This window comes from Numenius arquata, chromosome 4 (genome assembly GCF_964106895.1).
Source record: "Numenius arquata chromosome 4, bNumArq3.hap1.1, whole genome shotgun sequence".
Lineage (NCBI taxonomy): Eukaryota > Metazoa > Chordata > Aves > Charadriiformes > Scolopacidae > Numenius > Numenius arquata.
In genome coordinates this window covers 32609910-32624789 of record NC_133579.1, presented here as the reverse complement: position 1 = coordinate 32624789, position 14880 = coordinate 32609910, and the positions used below count along the sequence as shown (strand labels likewise).

The 14880-nt window shown below is 37.3% G+C and overlaps 1 protein-coding gene across 1 annotated transcript in view; it reads right to left on the bottom strand.

Moving 5' to 3' along the window:
* The window catches only part of ZNF236 (zinc finger protein 236), a 70824-nt gene that overhangs the window by 51566 nt on the left and 4378 nt on the right, over window positions 1–14880 (bottom strand). The window contains exons 3-5 of the mRNA XM_074146861.1: window positions 8303–8481; window positions 4661–4785; window positions 1156–1328 (exon numbers count right to left, since the gene is read on the bottom strand). Of these exons, the coding sequence (XP_074002962.1) occupies window positions 1156–1328; window positions 4661–4785; window positions 8303–8481 (477 nt within the window). The remainder of the gene's footprint in view (window positions 1–1155; window positions 1329–4660; window positions 4786–8302; window positions 8482–14880) is intronic.

The window sequence follows — 14880 nt, the reverse complement described above, 5'->3', positions numbered from 1 at the left end:
GGCTTGATCCGCAACAATCTTGCAATATTGAAAAAAGTCAACGTAAATTATAAAATTAATGTTGGTGTGGGTTTTTTATGCAGCAAGAAGAACTATCACATACAGGCAGCTGTGAACAGTGAGGAAGACTAGTCACACAAAGACATATGAAATGTAAACATATGATTTAATATAATCAAAGCATAATACAAGTCATTAAGACATACTGTATGATATATCCTACAATTAAGAAATGCTAACATGCTAAAAGGATCCTTAACAAAAAAATCCAATAAATAAGATCTGTCGTTGTAATACAAAAATAGAAAACAAGAAAGCAAATCTCAGACAGAGTTAGGGGAAAGACTGATAGTAGAGATGATATTCTGCAAGCAGGAAAAGAAAAAAAGCTGCCTCTATCAGTTTATACTTTCCAAATTGAAACTAGGTCTCTTTCTATAGGTATTTCCAACCACAAATCACTCAAGTCAGCAAGGAAATTACTGAACAAAGTTGCATAGTCAATGTTGCTCAGAAGATTATATTACATTATTACAGCAGTACCTTTTGAATCTGTTTTGTTTTGAATTTGAATTTTGAAAAAATTGTCTGTCACAGAGAAGAAAAAAAATCAGCATAAAGAGGTCTGAGACAACAATGCTTTTTATCTTATTTTGTAATTTTCTTCTACCTGTAACTGAAAAAACTCTGAAAAAGGCTCAAAGATACATACTTCAAAGATAAATTGCAAGTATGCTCTACAATGGAGTTTGTGGGTTGCTGTTTGGCATTGAAATTTATCACCATTTTCTGCTTTGCTGCTTTTGGCTTACTTTCATCTGATCCTAGCTCTCATTCTTCCAAGACCAACATTGGTACATTTTTATACACCTAAAACCACTAATAATTTATTAATCTATCAATGTACTGAAAAGACAATGGGAAATGAAGGTTTTGCTAATTATCCTAAGTATACATTTATTCAGATTAAGGTATTTTAGGACAACTGAATTTGCAGGTAAAACCAACAAACTAGAAGCTATACTACAGCAGTAAAGCTATATTGACTGCAAAAAGCATGAGAGCGCGCAGGAATAGTAAACAGGACAATTCAAATACTGAAAATGAAATAAGCAGTATATTAGCACCAACCACTTTATGAATAATTGTATTTACCTCTGAATGAACTCTCTGTATGTGTGACTGAAGATTGCCTTTCTGAGAAAAGGCTGCAGGACAAAAGGCACAAGCATGGGGTTTTTCACCAGTGTGCTTGATCATATGGGTCTGCAATGCCCCCTTCTGGTTAAAGGCTTTTCCACATTCACTGCATTTAAAAGGTCTTTCACCTGAAAGAAAAAGAAAAAAAGGATGTGGGGTAAGGGGCTTTAAATAAACGTTAGTAGTTTCCTTTATCTAAATGAAAAAATGTATCAGCTAAAATAAAACACCGCATATAGATATATGGACACACACACACATAAAGACAGAAACACAAATTATTAGGTGTTGTGACAATGAAATTGTTTACTTCGACCACCAGTCTCAACATCTATTCTGATGAAGATCCAGCTTTCCGAAAAAGTTTATGATCTAACTGATGAGTATCAGTTAAAAGGGGCAAAATAAATAAAACCTGCATGAAACAATTATAAAGAACAGCTTCCCTCAACTTGGTGTTTGGAAGATCTCAGAAGCTGCTACACAAAACCACTGGTAGAAAAGAAAAAAGGGAAAAGAAAAACCAAAACCACATATACCATTATTTTACACCGAACCCTATGAAATGCATATACTGGCATAGCACCAAACAGGGGAGCAGAGGGCGGAACAGACAGTACTAATTAACAGGCAAAAATTTTACCTTTTATTTAGTCTAAAAATCAAGAAGTCTATATAGATACACTGCAGAAGTTAGCCTATGGTATCCGCTCCCCAATAAATATTAATAGCCGTTCATTTTTTATAACTACTTATTGGAAATGATATTGTGCAGCCCTGCTCAAAAATAATATTAAAACTGTGAATGTTTATATTACTACTGAACATTAAAGAAAATATAGGTGATATAGGAATGCTCTCTCACTATTTTCTGATTTTAGTGTTCTCAGTGCTGTGCATACTTAAGAGTTATTTGTAAATTAACAGATTAAGCAAGAAAAACTCCCCAGAAAGTGTAAGTGACAAAACATAATAGAACTGCATTAACATATTACAAAGCTATATATCTGAAAAACACAGATACTAAGAACAAAGTTCAGTTTCTTACAACTACGTCTTAATTGGCTACTGGAAATCTCCACTGTGAGCTCACGATTACTCTTAATTATTTTTTTTTTATAGTGAAACAGTTTAGCTGTGGTAAGTTCAGGACCTTGCCTTTGCACATTTCTATAGCAAAACCACTATGAGCATGCTGAACATTAATGTCTGCTACACCCGTAAGTACTAGCATGTGCTAAATATTATGCATACTAAAGTACTTTTAATGAATATTTTTATATGACTTCTAATTATATAGCTGTAATTACATCTAGTTTAAAGTGATTAATTCTTAATTAAATTCACATGGTTTGAAATAAAAGCAGCTATTTTCTGAAATAGATTACAAGCACGTAACTCAGTATTAACTCTGAAGGAGTGTGTATTTTCTGCTCTACTGCTTATGGCTTTTGAAGATGCTTTGAGGTCTGCAGGTTTTAACTATCTATTTTTAATAGAGATTAAAATTAAGAACACTGATTCAGTTCTTGAAATACAGTGACAAAATTCATATTGGGCTTTCATAGGTAAAAAGCTTAGTTTCCACTAATAGCTGCTGGTGGATACATAGAAGTAGTGCTTCAGGTTACTTTGCCTATTTAAGTAAATTCCATTATAAAAACTACATCTTAATTCTAGTGTGGAAATGTTGAATTTCTGTATTTCTCAAATATAACTTAATAAAATACAGAATTGGGAGGGGGAATAGCGGGCTTATTACTTAGTTATTAATATGGGAATTGAAATCCCTGAGACTTTTTTTTTCCCCAAAGGGTACAATTTCTTGAAATTAATAGCTATGAACAAAAAAAGTATTGCAATTAAGACACTAATGTAATGCTGTACATGTAGCACAGACATGCTCTTTTAACTATTAAAGACTTAAGTATTCCAAATTCTTTAAAGCACTGTTCTTCTTTCCTACATATTTTACAGTACCTCAAGCAATTGGATACGAAGCAGATTGTCTGAAGATTTAAAGTAATGACATACTTCACAAATTAAATGAGTATTCACTACCTACTCAGAACTTAAAATGACCCACCATCATGTGCAGATTGGGACTACATTTTCTGTCTCTGGTTTCCCAATAGACAAATGTCTTTTTACTCTTCAAAAGAACTATAAATGTTCTTGAACTTTTTGAAGCTTCAGAAAAACGTCCTCAACCAACTATAATCTCTTTTTTAATTCTCTCTAGAATAAGCTAAAATAAAGTATAATTTGATACAAAACTCTAAAACAAGAAAGTTAACGTTCAATGACTTTTTCTGGATGTTACTTTGAGGCAACTTTTACAGTAGGTACAAGGGTGACCTCTTGTGTTACTGTTTTACAATTAAATTATAAAGCTTAAAAAGATTCCTAAGAAAGATTCCTGCAATGGAATTTTTATTTCTCCCTTAGCAAACAAAGTCTTTTTTCTACATGGTAACTTGTCACAGCACTGTCTGAACAGACTGCAATACAAGCAAGACTGCACACTTACATAATTTACTAGTCTAATTAGCTAAAACCTAGACAAACAGGAATTTATTCACAAGATGGAAAATACACATATATCGCATATCACTGGAGCACCTTCAACGAAGGTTTTGTTTAAAGCCAAACTCAAGCTGTATTATGTATGTCTGGTTAAAACTTGAGAACTATTCTTGCAGTACTCTGTACACTTCAAAAACTCCTGTATTAATTCATACTTAGCATTTTTCAGTTATTTCAATTACTTAAGAGTTAAACAAATGCACATATTTATTACAGTAATTTTGCAAAAACCATCTGCTATTCATTCTGCAAAACTGAACAGTCACCTGCTCTTCTTCAAGTATCAAAATTAAAATCTAGGCTTATCAGCTCACAAGTTCACTTTGGACAGCCTGAAAATGGCAGTTACGGTAAGTACAGAAAAGATATGGCAGTAACTTTTAATAAATCAATCTAAAAACAAAAGCAAAGCCACTATGTTAGCAGTATTATTCATTCTCATGTATTCCTACTCTATTTGTGACTGTAAGTTTTAGAACCTGTTCTCTAGAGTATGTGAGATCTTACTTACAGTACCTCACTGGTCCTTATCTAGGTATTCCAATTTTAGGGTCAGTTGAAACTTTAAGTACCAAAACTGGTATTTTGTAACAAATGAAACTTGTAAAGTACTTAACGTTTCCAGATGTATATCATGAGAAACAGTATAAAAGATTTTTAAAGGCATATACATTTCCTAAACAAAGGAATTGCATAAAGGGTGATTTAACCAACAGGAAACAGTACATCTGTTTCACTAGATGCTATCTAGTGGGGCTACTACAAGTTGGGGCTACTACAAGCCCCAACTGGGAGAAAAATATTTAACATTTCACAGATTAATTGAATTTTGTAAAACAAATGCAAATTAAAGCAGTTAATTCCACAATCTTACCTGTGTGTATCCTAACATGTCGTGTTAACTGACTCGGCTTCTGGAAGGTCTTTCCACAGTGAGGACAGGAATAGGTAAACCCACTTCTATCGATATTTCTGTTATAAGATCTGGTATTTGATACTCTGTCATTAAAAAAAAAAAAAAAAAAAAAAGGAATTTAAAGAAAATATTCTTAATCCTAATATTAAACATTATTTTGAAGAAACTGATTTTACCCCATCATTTTTTAATATAGAGTGTAAATTTGATGACAATGTATAACATCAGCTGCAACAGTAAAAAACCAAACTCTTTAATGATACTAAAAGAATAATGTAAATGGAGCACTTTTCTAAGTGCCTACACAACAACAAGAATTTTACAGTTATTTCTGCAATAAAATGGATAGTTCTTAGAGGTTCTCTAGCGACATTCTCACTGTAAATTCTGCTAGAAGTGTACAGTGACTTCACAACTACTATTTTGGTGGGAACTTTCAAGTCTGTGCAACTTTATTTCTTTTGCCTAAACACAGCAAGACAACTTCTTTTTCACTAGAATAGGAAGATCTCATGAACTAGAGCACAAATGCAGTTGCTGAGGTCTAACAAAAACAAGTGAAGAATTTAACAACCCAAACATTCACCACCGCTTCTCAAATACCATGTCTCTGTGGAGACTGTGATGTGTAAGAGATGATATAAACTCCCACAATTCTCTTCTCTACAAATAAAACTGGTTAGCTTAAAGTGACTGCTGAAAAACAGCAACGTGGAAAAAAAAAAACCAACTGATTTTATGCCAGAAAAAAAAGAAAACCAGAAAAACTAGGAGATATTAAAAGACCATTACCATTACATACAAACACAACAACTCAGCTAAAGAAGGTGAAACCAGAAGGTAAATACCAGTGTGGTATTTACAGCACTCCACATTTTCCATAGTGCCTGCATATTCACACCTATACAGTAATCCAGCCTGTCAGTACTGCTTAAAGCTAACTGAAATTATACAACTTTAAATACCTGGTGTTTTTCTGAACAACTGAGAAATAAGAATTAGCTAATGTGGAACAGATGTGCAAAAATACACCACCATGTTGAAACACAGGCTGGTATAACAATACAAAAAATAGCAGGGGAGTAACAGTCCCTGCATAACACAAGAAATCATTAAACTTCTGCTCAAATGACACATCCTTCTACTTAAACAAATATTGCATGTGTTTTTTAACTCTTTGTATACCCTTGCTCAGCAAGCACAGTTTGGTTAATATATTTTACTCTTACATATTAATTTTATATATCCAAATTTACTGAAATACCCAGAGAAAAAAATCAACTGAAGATTGAAAAGCAGGAGAGAGAACAGCACAGATGTCAGAAACTCCTTTCCATCTCTGGACAGATCTAGACCAGCCTGATTGTCAGATGAGGCTCTCTGATGAGTAACATCTGTTTCAACTGTAACTGTGGCATTTTAATAAAGGAAAAAATATCCAATTTGGAGACAATTGCAAGGACAATCTTTCAAGGTCACATCACCTTCTAAAAGATCCCCTCATTTAGAGTTATAATGACCATTTTTTTTTTTGCAAAAGGTAGATACGAAATTTAAATTATAACTTCGTAAAAGTTTTCCCTTCAAATATTTCAAACACAAAATAAACACCTTTTTGGGAAGGAAAAGTGCAACTACTTTATGAAAAAAACCTTAAGGGAACAAGGCTCTTCATAATTTTAAAATGTAAAAATTTTTTGAAACTTATTTTATAATGAAAAGCAAGAGTCAAATAGTAAAATTTTTAACTACTGAGGTATGTCTTTGAACTTTATATACAGTCAAACAAGCTGGGTCAAATGTTAACTTTTTATAGTGGAGCTGAACAATATGAGAGGATTGTGTCAAATAAAAATAAAAAAAATTAAAAATCAGAATGTCCACATTTTTCCTTTCAAAATAACTTCTCCTGAATCTCAGAAGGTGGAGCAGGATCACTGATGCAATTCATTAACCTGGCTCACATACGTGGTTTTGGTACTGCTGGTGAAAGGACAGTAAAGCACTGTTAGGAACAATAGTTTCTTGAACACGAATGCAACGTGTTCCCACATCTAAATAGTAAATAAGGTGAATCTCATATAAAGAAGCTCTGAATCTGCAAGTAATTCATATTTATGGAAATAAAGATAAATTATTGTGGAGCACTAATATTTCATTTATATCAGAATGTAGCATGCATAGTACTCTCTCAAAATCACAGCCATCTGTTAGATTCACTCATCTATTCTTTATTTATTCATTGTAACTTCCACAGGAGATGTTCACAACAAGAATGTTTTTTTGTGTGTAATATTATAACTCAATAGAAACATAACTGCACCTCAATTTTCAGTTTGCAAATGGAAATCTACAACACTTTTTTTAAAACTTCTGGAACACAATTATTAAGATCTCACAACCTGCATCATTTGCTAATAAAAATAATTGGAAATACCCGATATTTCTCGATTTTAAACATATATTTTCCCATCTGTTTTTACAGAGCAAGGATTAAAAGAGAGATCAGCTGTCAAAAACATAAGCCTCTCTTAATGTTTAAACTAAACTGACAGAGTAAGTTTTTCTTTCTCCTAACTTAAAGTAATTTCCATCCTCCTAAAAGCGAAGTTAAACTAGAGAGCTGAAAGACAGAACAAGTTTTCCCAGAAAGTAAGAACAGCACTCATTCAGCCTGATTTTTCCCTTCATTTTGTGCTTTTTCAGATTTACAAGAAACTTGCAGCAGGCTGTGAGGACTACTTGCAAAAGATGATTAAAGTGCAAGGAACAACTTATTTCTTTGCAGAAGGTAAGTATTGGGATTTTCGCAATTACAGTAACTGCTACGTAAAATTAGTGTATGTTTTCTTCAATGCACTGCCATTAGCCTTTAAAATCACACATAAACCCAGTTCAAAAATCACTCTGTATCATAGAAACTTTGCCTGTGTTTATAAATTGTGGAGGAATGGCTGAGTGAAAAGGGGCACGACTTGATTGCAATGAGCAACCCAGTCTTTGATAGGGATGAAAGCCCGGAGGAGGCTGTGAACTCTCCTTGAAAAACAGAAGCATGAAGAAGTAGCTACATGATAAACAAAGATAAGCGGTACTGCCTCCGGGAGATAGAGAAACATCTGCTGCGCGTGGACAAGAGGTCCGCACTAATTGTGTGAGCACTCTAGGCGCGTGAACAGAGACTGTAAGGCAATCGTATAGCTGCTGCTAGCGCGTGCTCTGCTTGTCTGTCTTTATATACTCTGTGAGAACTTGAATAAAGTGAGAACGATCATACTCATATTGAGACTCATCGCTACTCCGGGTCTGTCTCCCACTCCGACATCAAATAGCTAGTGGATGGAACAATGCTTAGTATGAGTGCCTAAATACAAAAACAGCGGGGAAAAAAAAAAAAAAAAAAGAAAAGCCTCCCAAAATAACCACCTACTTGAGCAAGGTTTTAAAAAATAAATGTAATTTCATAACAGCATACCAAAGAAAAGAAGTGATCTGCATAGATCATGGTACTCTGCTGACTGGAAATGCTACTCTTGCTTCCCCTAGCTATCACCATAAAAGTAGCATCTGCTCATTTTGTTACAGTCCCGTGATTGTTACCTTATTTTATAGTGAGTTTTCATATGCTCCTTTAGCTGCGAGGAAGTTTCAAATTCCTTTTTGCAAGACTTGCAGCTGTGGATCCTACTGCCTGCCAATTCTTGACGATGTTCCTCCATGTGTATGGACAGCTGACTCTGCAAAGTAAATTCATCGCCACACTCTGAACAGATAAGATTCTGAAAGAGATAATAGACACTGATTTTTTTTAAAATTCCCACACAGCAATACAAGCTTTGCTCCAGTAGATGAATGTATCCTTCTTTGGACATTGGCAGCTCGGAGCAAGCAGCAATAAAAGCATAAAAGCAAAAAAAGTTTGAGCCCCATAATATAAATCATGAACAATAATCACTGCGAGCTTATGGTTAATATTCATATTTTAAGAAACTCAATTGAAACTGAATTCTGAAGAAGTTCATATGGTAGCAGAAACAAGTGGTTCAGTAGCACCCTCACAACCACTCTCTATTTCCTTGGTAGGCCAGTTCAAGATAGACAGAAATTTACCTCAGTGCCATTACGTTTCAGTCTACGCAACCATTTGTAAAAAATACTACTTTCTAACCAGAAACGTCTTAACAGTAGATTCAGGGATTTTACACTTTTACGGGTTAAAATTGTGGGAGAATGGCTAGCTGAGAAGGGTTACGTAGACATGATCCAGCTGGCCGAGCAAAAGCTTGAGAAACATCGGATTCAGCCCCCGTAACTACTGGGCTGGTAAAGACACCTCGTCCTTGACTATAATTGTTGTAAGATAACAGAGAGGTTGCAGCTGCTCAGGCATGGGAAAAGAGGATGAAAGTAACTGTAAAGAAGGAACCAAGGGCGGAGTTGATCTTTCTAAGAACTAACCAATCATGAGCTTAACTTTTGTAATATGTATGAGCTAATTATGTTAGAACATAAAAGGCCACTGTGTGAATCAATAAACGAAGCTTGCTGATCACTCATATTGAGTGGCCCTGTCTTCCCTCCATCGCGACAAATGGCGCCCGAACAGGGACCCTACAGAGGGCTGAACCTGCGAGCCACGGTCAACGGAGTCTCAGTGCTGGTCCTGTAAGCAGCGCAGGAGGCGAAAGGGATTAAAGGAAAAGGTCCCCGCACCCAAGAGCGAAAGGGATTAAAGGAAAAGGTCCCCGCGCCCTGGAGCACCTATAGAGAGTGTCCTGCCGGCTACGCGCCGCCGAAGTCTGGAAGGCTGCAACAGCGCGCTGACGAAGGTATGAATAGACAAGCGGCGTATGATTTGCTCAAATGCTTTTTAGAAAAGCGGAGCATTTAGGGTATAGATAACGAAGGTATGAACAGACAAGCGGCGTACGATTTGCTCAAATGCTTTTTAGAAAAGCGGAGCGTTCAGGGTATAGATTGTAAAAGGGAGTTGCCTGGGTTATCAGCGTATGGAGTAGCGAGAGGTTGCTTTGATAATCCAGATACGGTTTTTGAACACGAGGAATGGCGTAAATATGAGGATAAATTGTTTGACGAAGTTATATGCGATAATAAATCAGCCAAAAAGTTGATAAAGCCATGGCGGGCAGTCGCTAACGCCCCGTTGCAACACCGAGCTGAAAAAAAAAAAAAAAAAAAAAAAAAAGGAATCCCTTCATATATGGGTATTAAGCAAGGAAGAGAGGAACCATTTGGCCTGTTTATCGATCGAATAGCAAACGCCATACAGGCGGCCGGGGTGCCCGATTATCTCAGAGGCACTATACTAAAGCAGTGTGCTATACAAAATAGTAATCCGGCCACACGCAACATCTTGGCTACATTGCCAGGGACATGGACTATCGAGGAAGGACTAGAAAGGATGGCTCAGGTACCGGTAGGGCCACAGGCAATGTTAGTTGAGGCAGTAAAGGAACTAGGGAATAGTTTAAAGGAACACGCGCAGGCTACGCAGAGTCAAGTTCTTGCAGCCCTTGCTCCTTTGCAAGCCTCCGTTCATCGATTAAATGCTACTGGATCACCTCGCCCACGATGCTACCGTTGCGGCGCTGCTGGACACATCAGACGGAACTGCAACGCCGGCTCAGTATGGTGCAGAAACTGCCGGTCGGACAACCACAATGAGACTGCATGTCGCGCTACCAAACCGGGAAACGGACGATTCAGCGGGAAGAGCCGCCCCGCGCTGACACAAAAAGCGGCTGCATATCCGGCAGCACTCAATCCCTTCAGCTCAGACCAGCCACAAGCGGAAGCCTCGGCTTGGACCTGGCAACAGCAGTAGATTGTACCCTGTTGGACTCAAAGCCTGTCAGCATTGCTACCGGCACACAGGGACCAATCTGTATCAATGGACAAGCTGTCGGAGCACTACTTATAGGCCGTTCATCAGCCACCATGCTGGGACTTAATGTGTTGGTGGGACTGATTGATAAAGATTACCACGGTGAGATCCAGATCATGGCCCACACGTTATTTCCACCGCTCTTCATCGCTAAAGGCACCAAGGTGGCGCAATTAATTCCCCTACCACATCTTGCGGGAGCCCTTCCACCGCTGTAACAGCAGCCACGAGGGCAAGGAGCCTTTGGATCTACAGGACAAATGGCCTTACTAACTGTCGGCTTGCACCAAAGGCCACAACGCCCGGTTGCTGTGCAATACGCCAACCTAACTATATCACTTGTTGCTCTTCTAGACACTGGCGCTGACATTTCCATAATCAGCACGCATAAGTGGCCAGCTCAATGGCCGACCTACGCGAGCAGCGCCACAGTCGCGGGAGTAGGAGGATTGACCCTTGCTCGCAAGTCACCCCTTCTACGATGGACCATAGGGGACAAGGTACCATCTGGGTTCCCAGCCGTTGGGTAAGGCCCGCCATCGACCACCCTGAAGTCGCCGCTGAAGGTGACCCGACTAATCACCGTAAACCAACGGACTGAGACCGCTGCGCCTGAGTGTGAACCACGAGGTCGCAAAGACAGAAATTAATTGTACAGTCTGTGGGGTCTGTAACCCCTAGGTATTATGTGCATGCTATTTGCTTAGAAGTTGAAACAGAGAAAATGGTTAATTTAGGTATAGAAAGCTTTATAGTAGTTGCCTTAGTTGTAAGCATAAGAGCCATCCCATATAGTGAGATGTTTGACCCACGAGAAAATGTGTGGATAACTTTAGCTCGATCACTCAACACGACCAGCTTTTGTGCAAGCCTAGCAACACCCCGCTCCCCATTTACTACGTGCCTTATAGGGGTGCTCTTGGAGTCTGGTTGGGTCTGTCTGGATGGCTGAGAAACCTTTTACAGACGGGATTGCTAGTCTTAATCATTGTACTAATAGCATTGCTTTGTGTGAGTTGTGTTGTCTTGTATGAAAACCCTTGTGTTACGGATGTTTAACCAAGCCTGTGTCATTCAAAATAAAAATGGGGGAATTGTGGGAGAATGGCTAGCTGAGAAGGGTTACGTAGACATGATCCAGCTGGCCGAGCAAAAGCTTGAGAAACATCGGATTCAGCCCCCGTAACTACTGGGCTGGTAAAGACACCTCGTCCTTGACTATAATTGTTGTAAGATAACAGAGAGGTTGCAGCTGCTCAGGCATGGGAAAAGAGGATGAAAGTAACTGTAAAGAAGGAACCAAGGGCGGAGTTGATCTTTCTAAGAACTAACCAATCATGAGCTTAACTTTTGTAATATGTATGAGCTAATTATGTTAGAACATAAAAGGCCACTGTGTGAATCAATAAACGAAGCTTGCTGATCACTCATATTGAGTGGCCCTGTCTTCCCTCCGTCGCGACATAAAATGATACAGATTGTCACTTACTTTTTAACACTAATCCCACCACAGTTACTACTTACTTTTCTTAAGCTATCCTCACAGAAAAGACAACATAAATAAATAGGGACACATGTTTTTGACAGATATCACTTCAACTCATTAATTTTACAGCAGTGTTAAACATACCACTTTCCAGTTATATTAGTATTCCATGTCATTTAGAACGGAAATCATATTTATAATGTTTAATGCAAAAGCACTGCCACTTCTCTGAAATTCAGAGGAAGAATCAAAGTCAAATATCGTTTGAATGAAAACTAAAAGCTCTGCATTTATTTCACTTTCTTTAGCTTTTCAAAACCATTCATTTCATTTCTCAGTGTATCTTTATTTTACAAAATCTAAGCAGAGAGTTAAGATTAAATGTGTAAAAATATTCACCATCTCTTTGGCAATACATCTGTTACATGTTCCTTACTGGTGTGTCTGTTACTTTAGACAGTTTTCCTCTGTTCATTTTTCAATAATTGTAATTATCACTGCAAATGAAAATGGTTTATATCTTCCCTCCCTTTTTTAACTCCTTGAATGATCAACAAGGGGGAAAAAAAAACAGTGTTCATTTAAATAATGATATTGACAAGAACGTTTTAAACAAGTGGAAGATATGCACTGCCATTTTTAAAATGCTTTGACAATTAATTTGTTCTCTAAGTCTGAAAAAACAAGAATTAAGCAATATTGCCAGACATTTCCACACAAAATCTTAAAAAAAAAAAAAATCTTTGGAAGTCCTTTAATGAAATGAAATGCTACCTGAAAAATTACTTGTTTAACCTAGAGATCATTATTACTGAACTCAAGTTACAGCGTGGGACGATAAATAAACAAATACATACGACTTTCTTTTCCAGGATGTAGATTCAAATATGAGTAAGAATAGTTCTCCCCTGGTTTTGGCTGGGATAGAGTTAACCTTCTTACTAGCAGCTGGCCCAGTGCTATGTATGCTTTGGATTTAGGATGAGAATAATGTTGATAACACACTTAAGTTTTCAGTTGTTGCTAGGCAATCAAGGCCTTTTCTGGTCCTCACCCTGCCCCACCAGCAAGCGGGCTGGAGGCAGGGGCGGCACAAGAAGTTGGGAGAAGACACAGCCAGGACAGCTGACCCCAACTGACCAAAGGGATATTCCATACCATATGACATAGTGCTCAGCATATAAAGCTGGGGGAAGGAGGAGGAAGGGGGGCACATTCAGAGTGATGGTGTTTGACTTCCCAAGTAACCACTGCATGTGATGGAGCCCTGCTTTCCTGAAGATGGCTGAACACCTGCCGGCCCATGGGAAGCAGTTAATCAATTCCTTGTTTTGCTTTACTTGTGCACGCAGCTTTTGCTTTGCCAATTAAACTGTCTTTATCTCAACCCACAAGTTCTCTCACTTTTACCCTTCCAATTCTCTCCCCCATCCCACCTGGGGAATGAGAGAACAGCTGTGTGGTCCTAGTTGCTGGCTGGGGTTAAGCCACAACAACTTCATATTGAAAAATATTGTTCTTATACAACAAATTTGGTTTATGACAAACCTTTTGTACAAGTGGGGAAAACCTAGCCAAAGAAAAGCTTACAATGCATACTATGCCAAGCTCATGGTCCCCAAAATAGAGAATTTGTCATTCACTTCTCAGAATTTTTCAGACACACAGTATCTATAACATTAAGTTGCTATTACACATACTCTATTAAGCAACTTCCAAAACCAAAAGAATAGCCTAAGAAGCAGCATTTTGGGACAACAGAAGTCCATGTATTTTTATTCGTTACTGTGGAACTTGCTGTAGGAAAGCAAAGACATGATAAAATAGAAAAACTGTACAAAAAGCCAGAAATATATCAAACCCAATAGTCTCTCTCTGGAATAGACAGTATCAGATTCATTTTTGTGCCCCTCAAGAAACAAAATATCCACCACCACACAAAGAACAAGTAACCATAGGTTGTTAACCTCACTATGGTTAAATCTACCTTTTAACACTAAACAAAAGGGACTGTTCATACATTGCCAGATAATACTTAGAATTCCCAAACTCAGAAATAATTTTGGAAAGCTTTACTCATCTTATTCTGCCTTTTTTAACTGATTTTATTTTATCAGATGCAATATCTGAAGGCACACTTTGGAACTCGTGATCTTCACCTGTTTAGTATGACTCCTACCATCTGTAAAAGATTATTTTAATTTGCATTTTTTCAAAGACCATTACTGCCAAATTATGAGACAGGACAAATGAAATACAGTGAGCATTTAAAAAAAAAAAAAAAAAAAACAAAGAAAAAACAAACCACAAAAAAAACCCGTATTTTTAAACTCTAATTTTTACTCTATATCCACCAAACATCCATTTTAACTTTTTCAACATATTAAGATTTTCGTAAAGCCAAAGAAAACCTTATCCTCTCGGAGAAAGAAGACATATTAGCAGTTTTAATGCTATAAATTATTTTTTTTTCAGTTTGTATTTGCATTCTTGTCTCACCAGCTCAAAAAGTACCACTGTCCATTTCCACTGAGGAAATGGACAAAACCAAGAATCAAAGAATCATCTAGGTTGGAAGGGAACTTTAAGATCATCTAGTCCAACCATCAACCTAACTCTGACAAAAACAAAAAAACACATCTCTAAACCATGTCACTAAGCACTATGTCAACCCATCTTTTGAGTCCTCTACAAGGTCAGGCATATTTGCACAAGGCACGTTCTTTATGATTAAAAGAAAGCTACCTTTCGTGAGGAATTTCAAATGAGTTTTTTCCATTACACCAG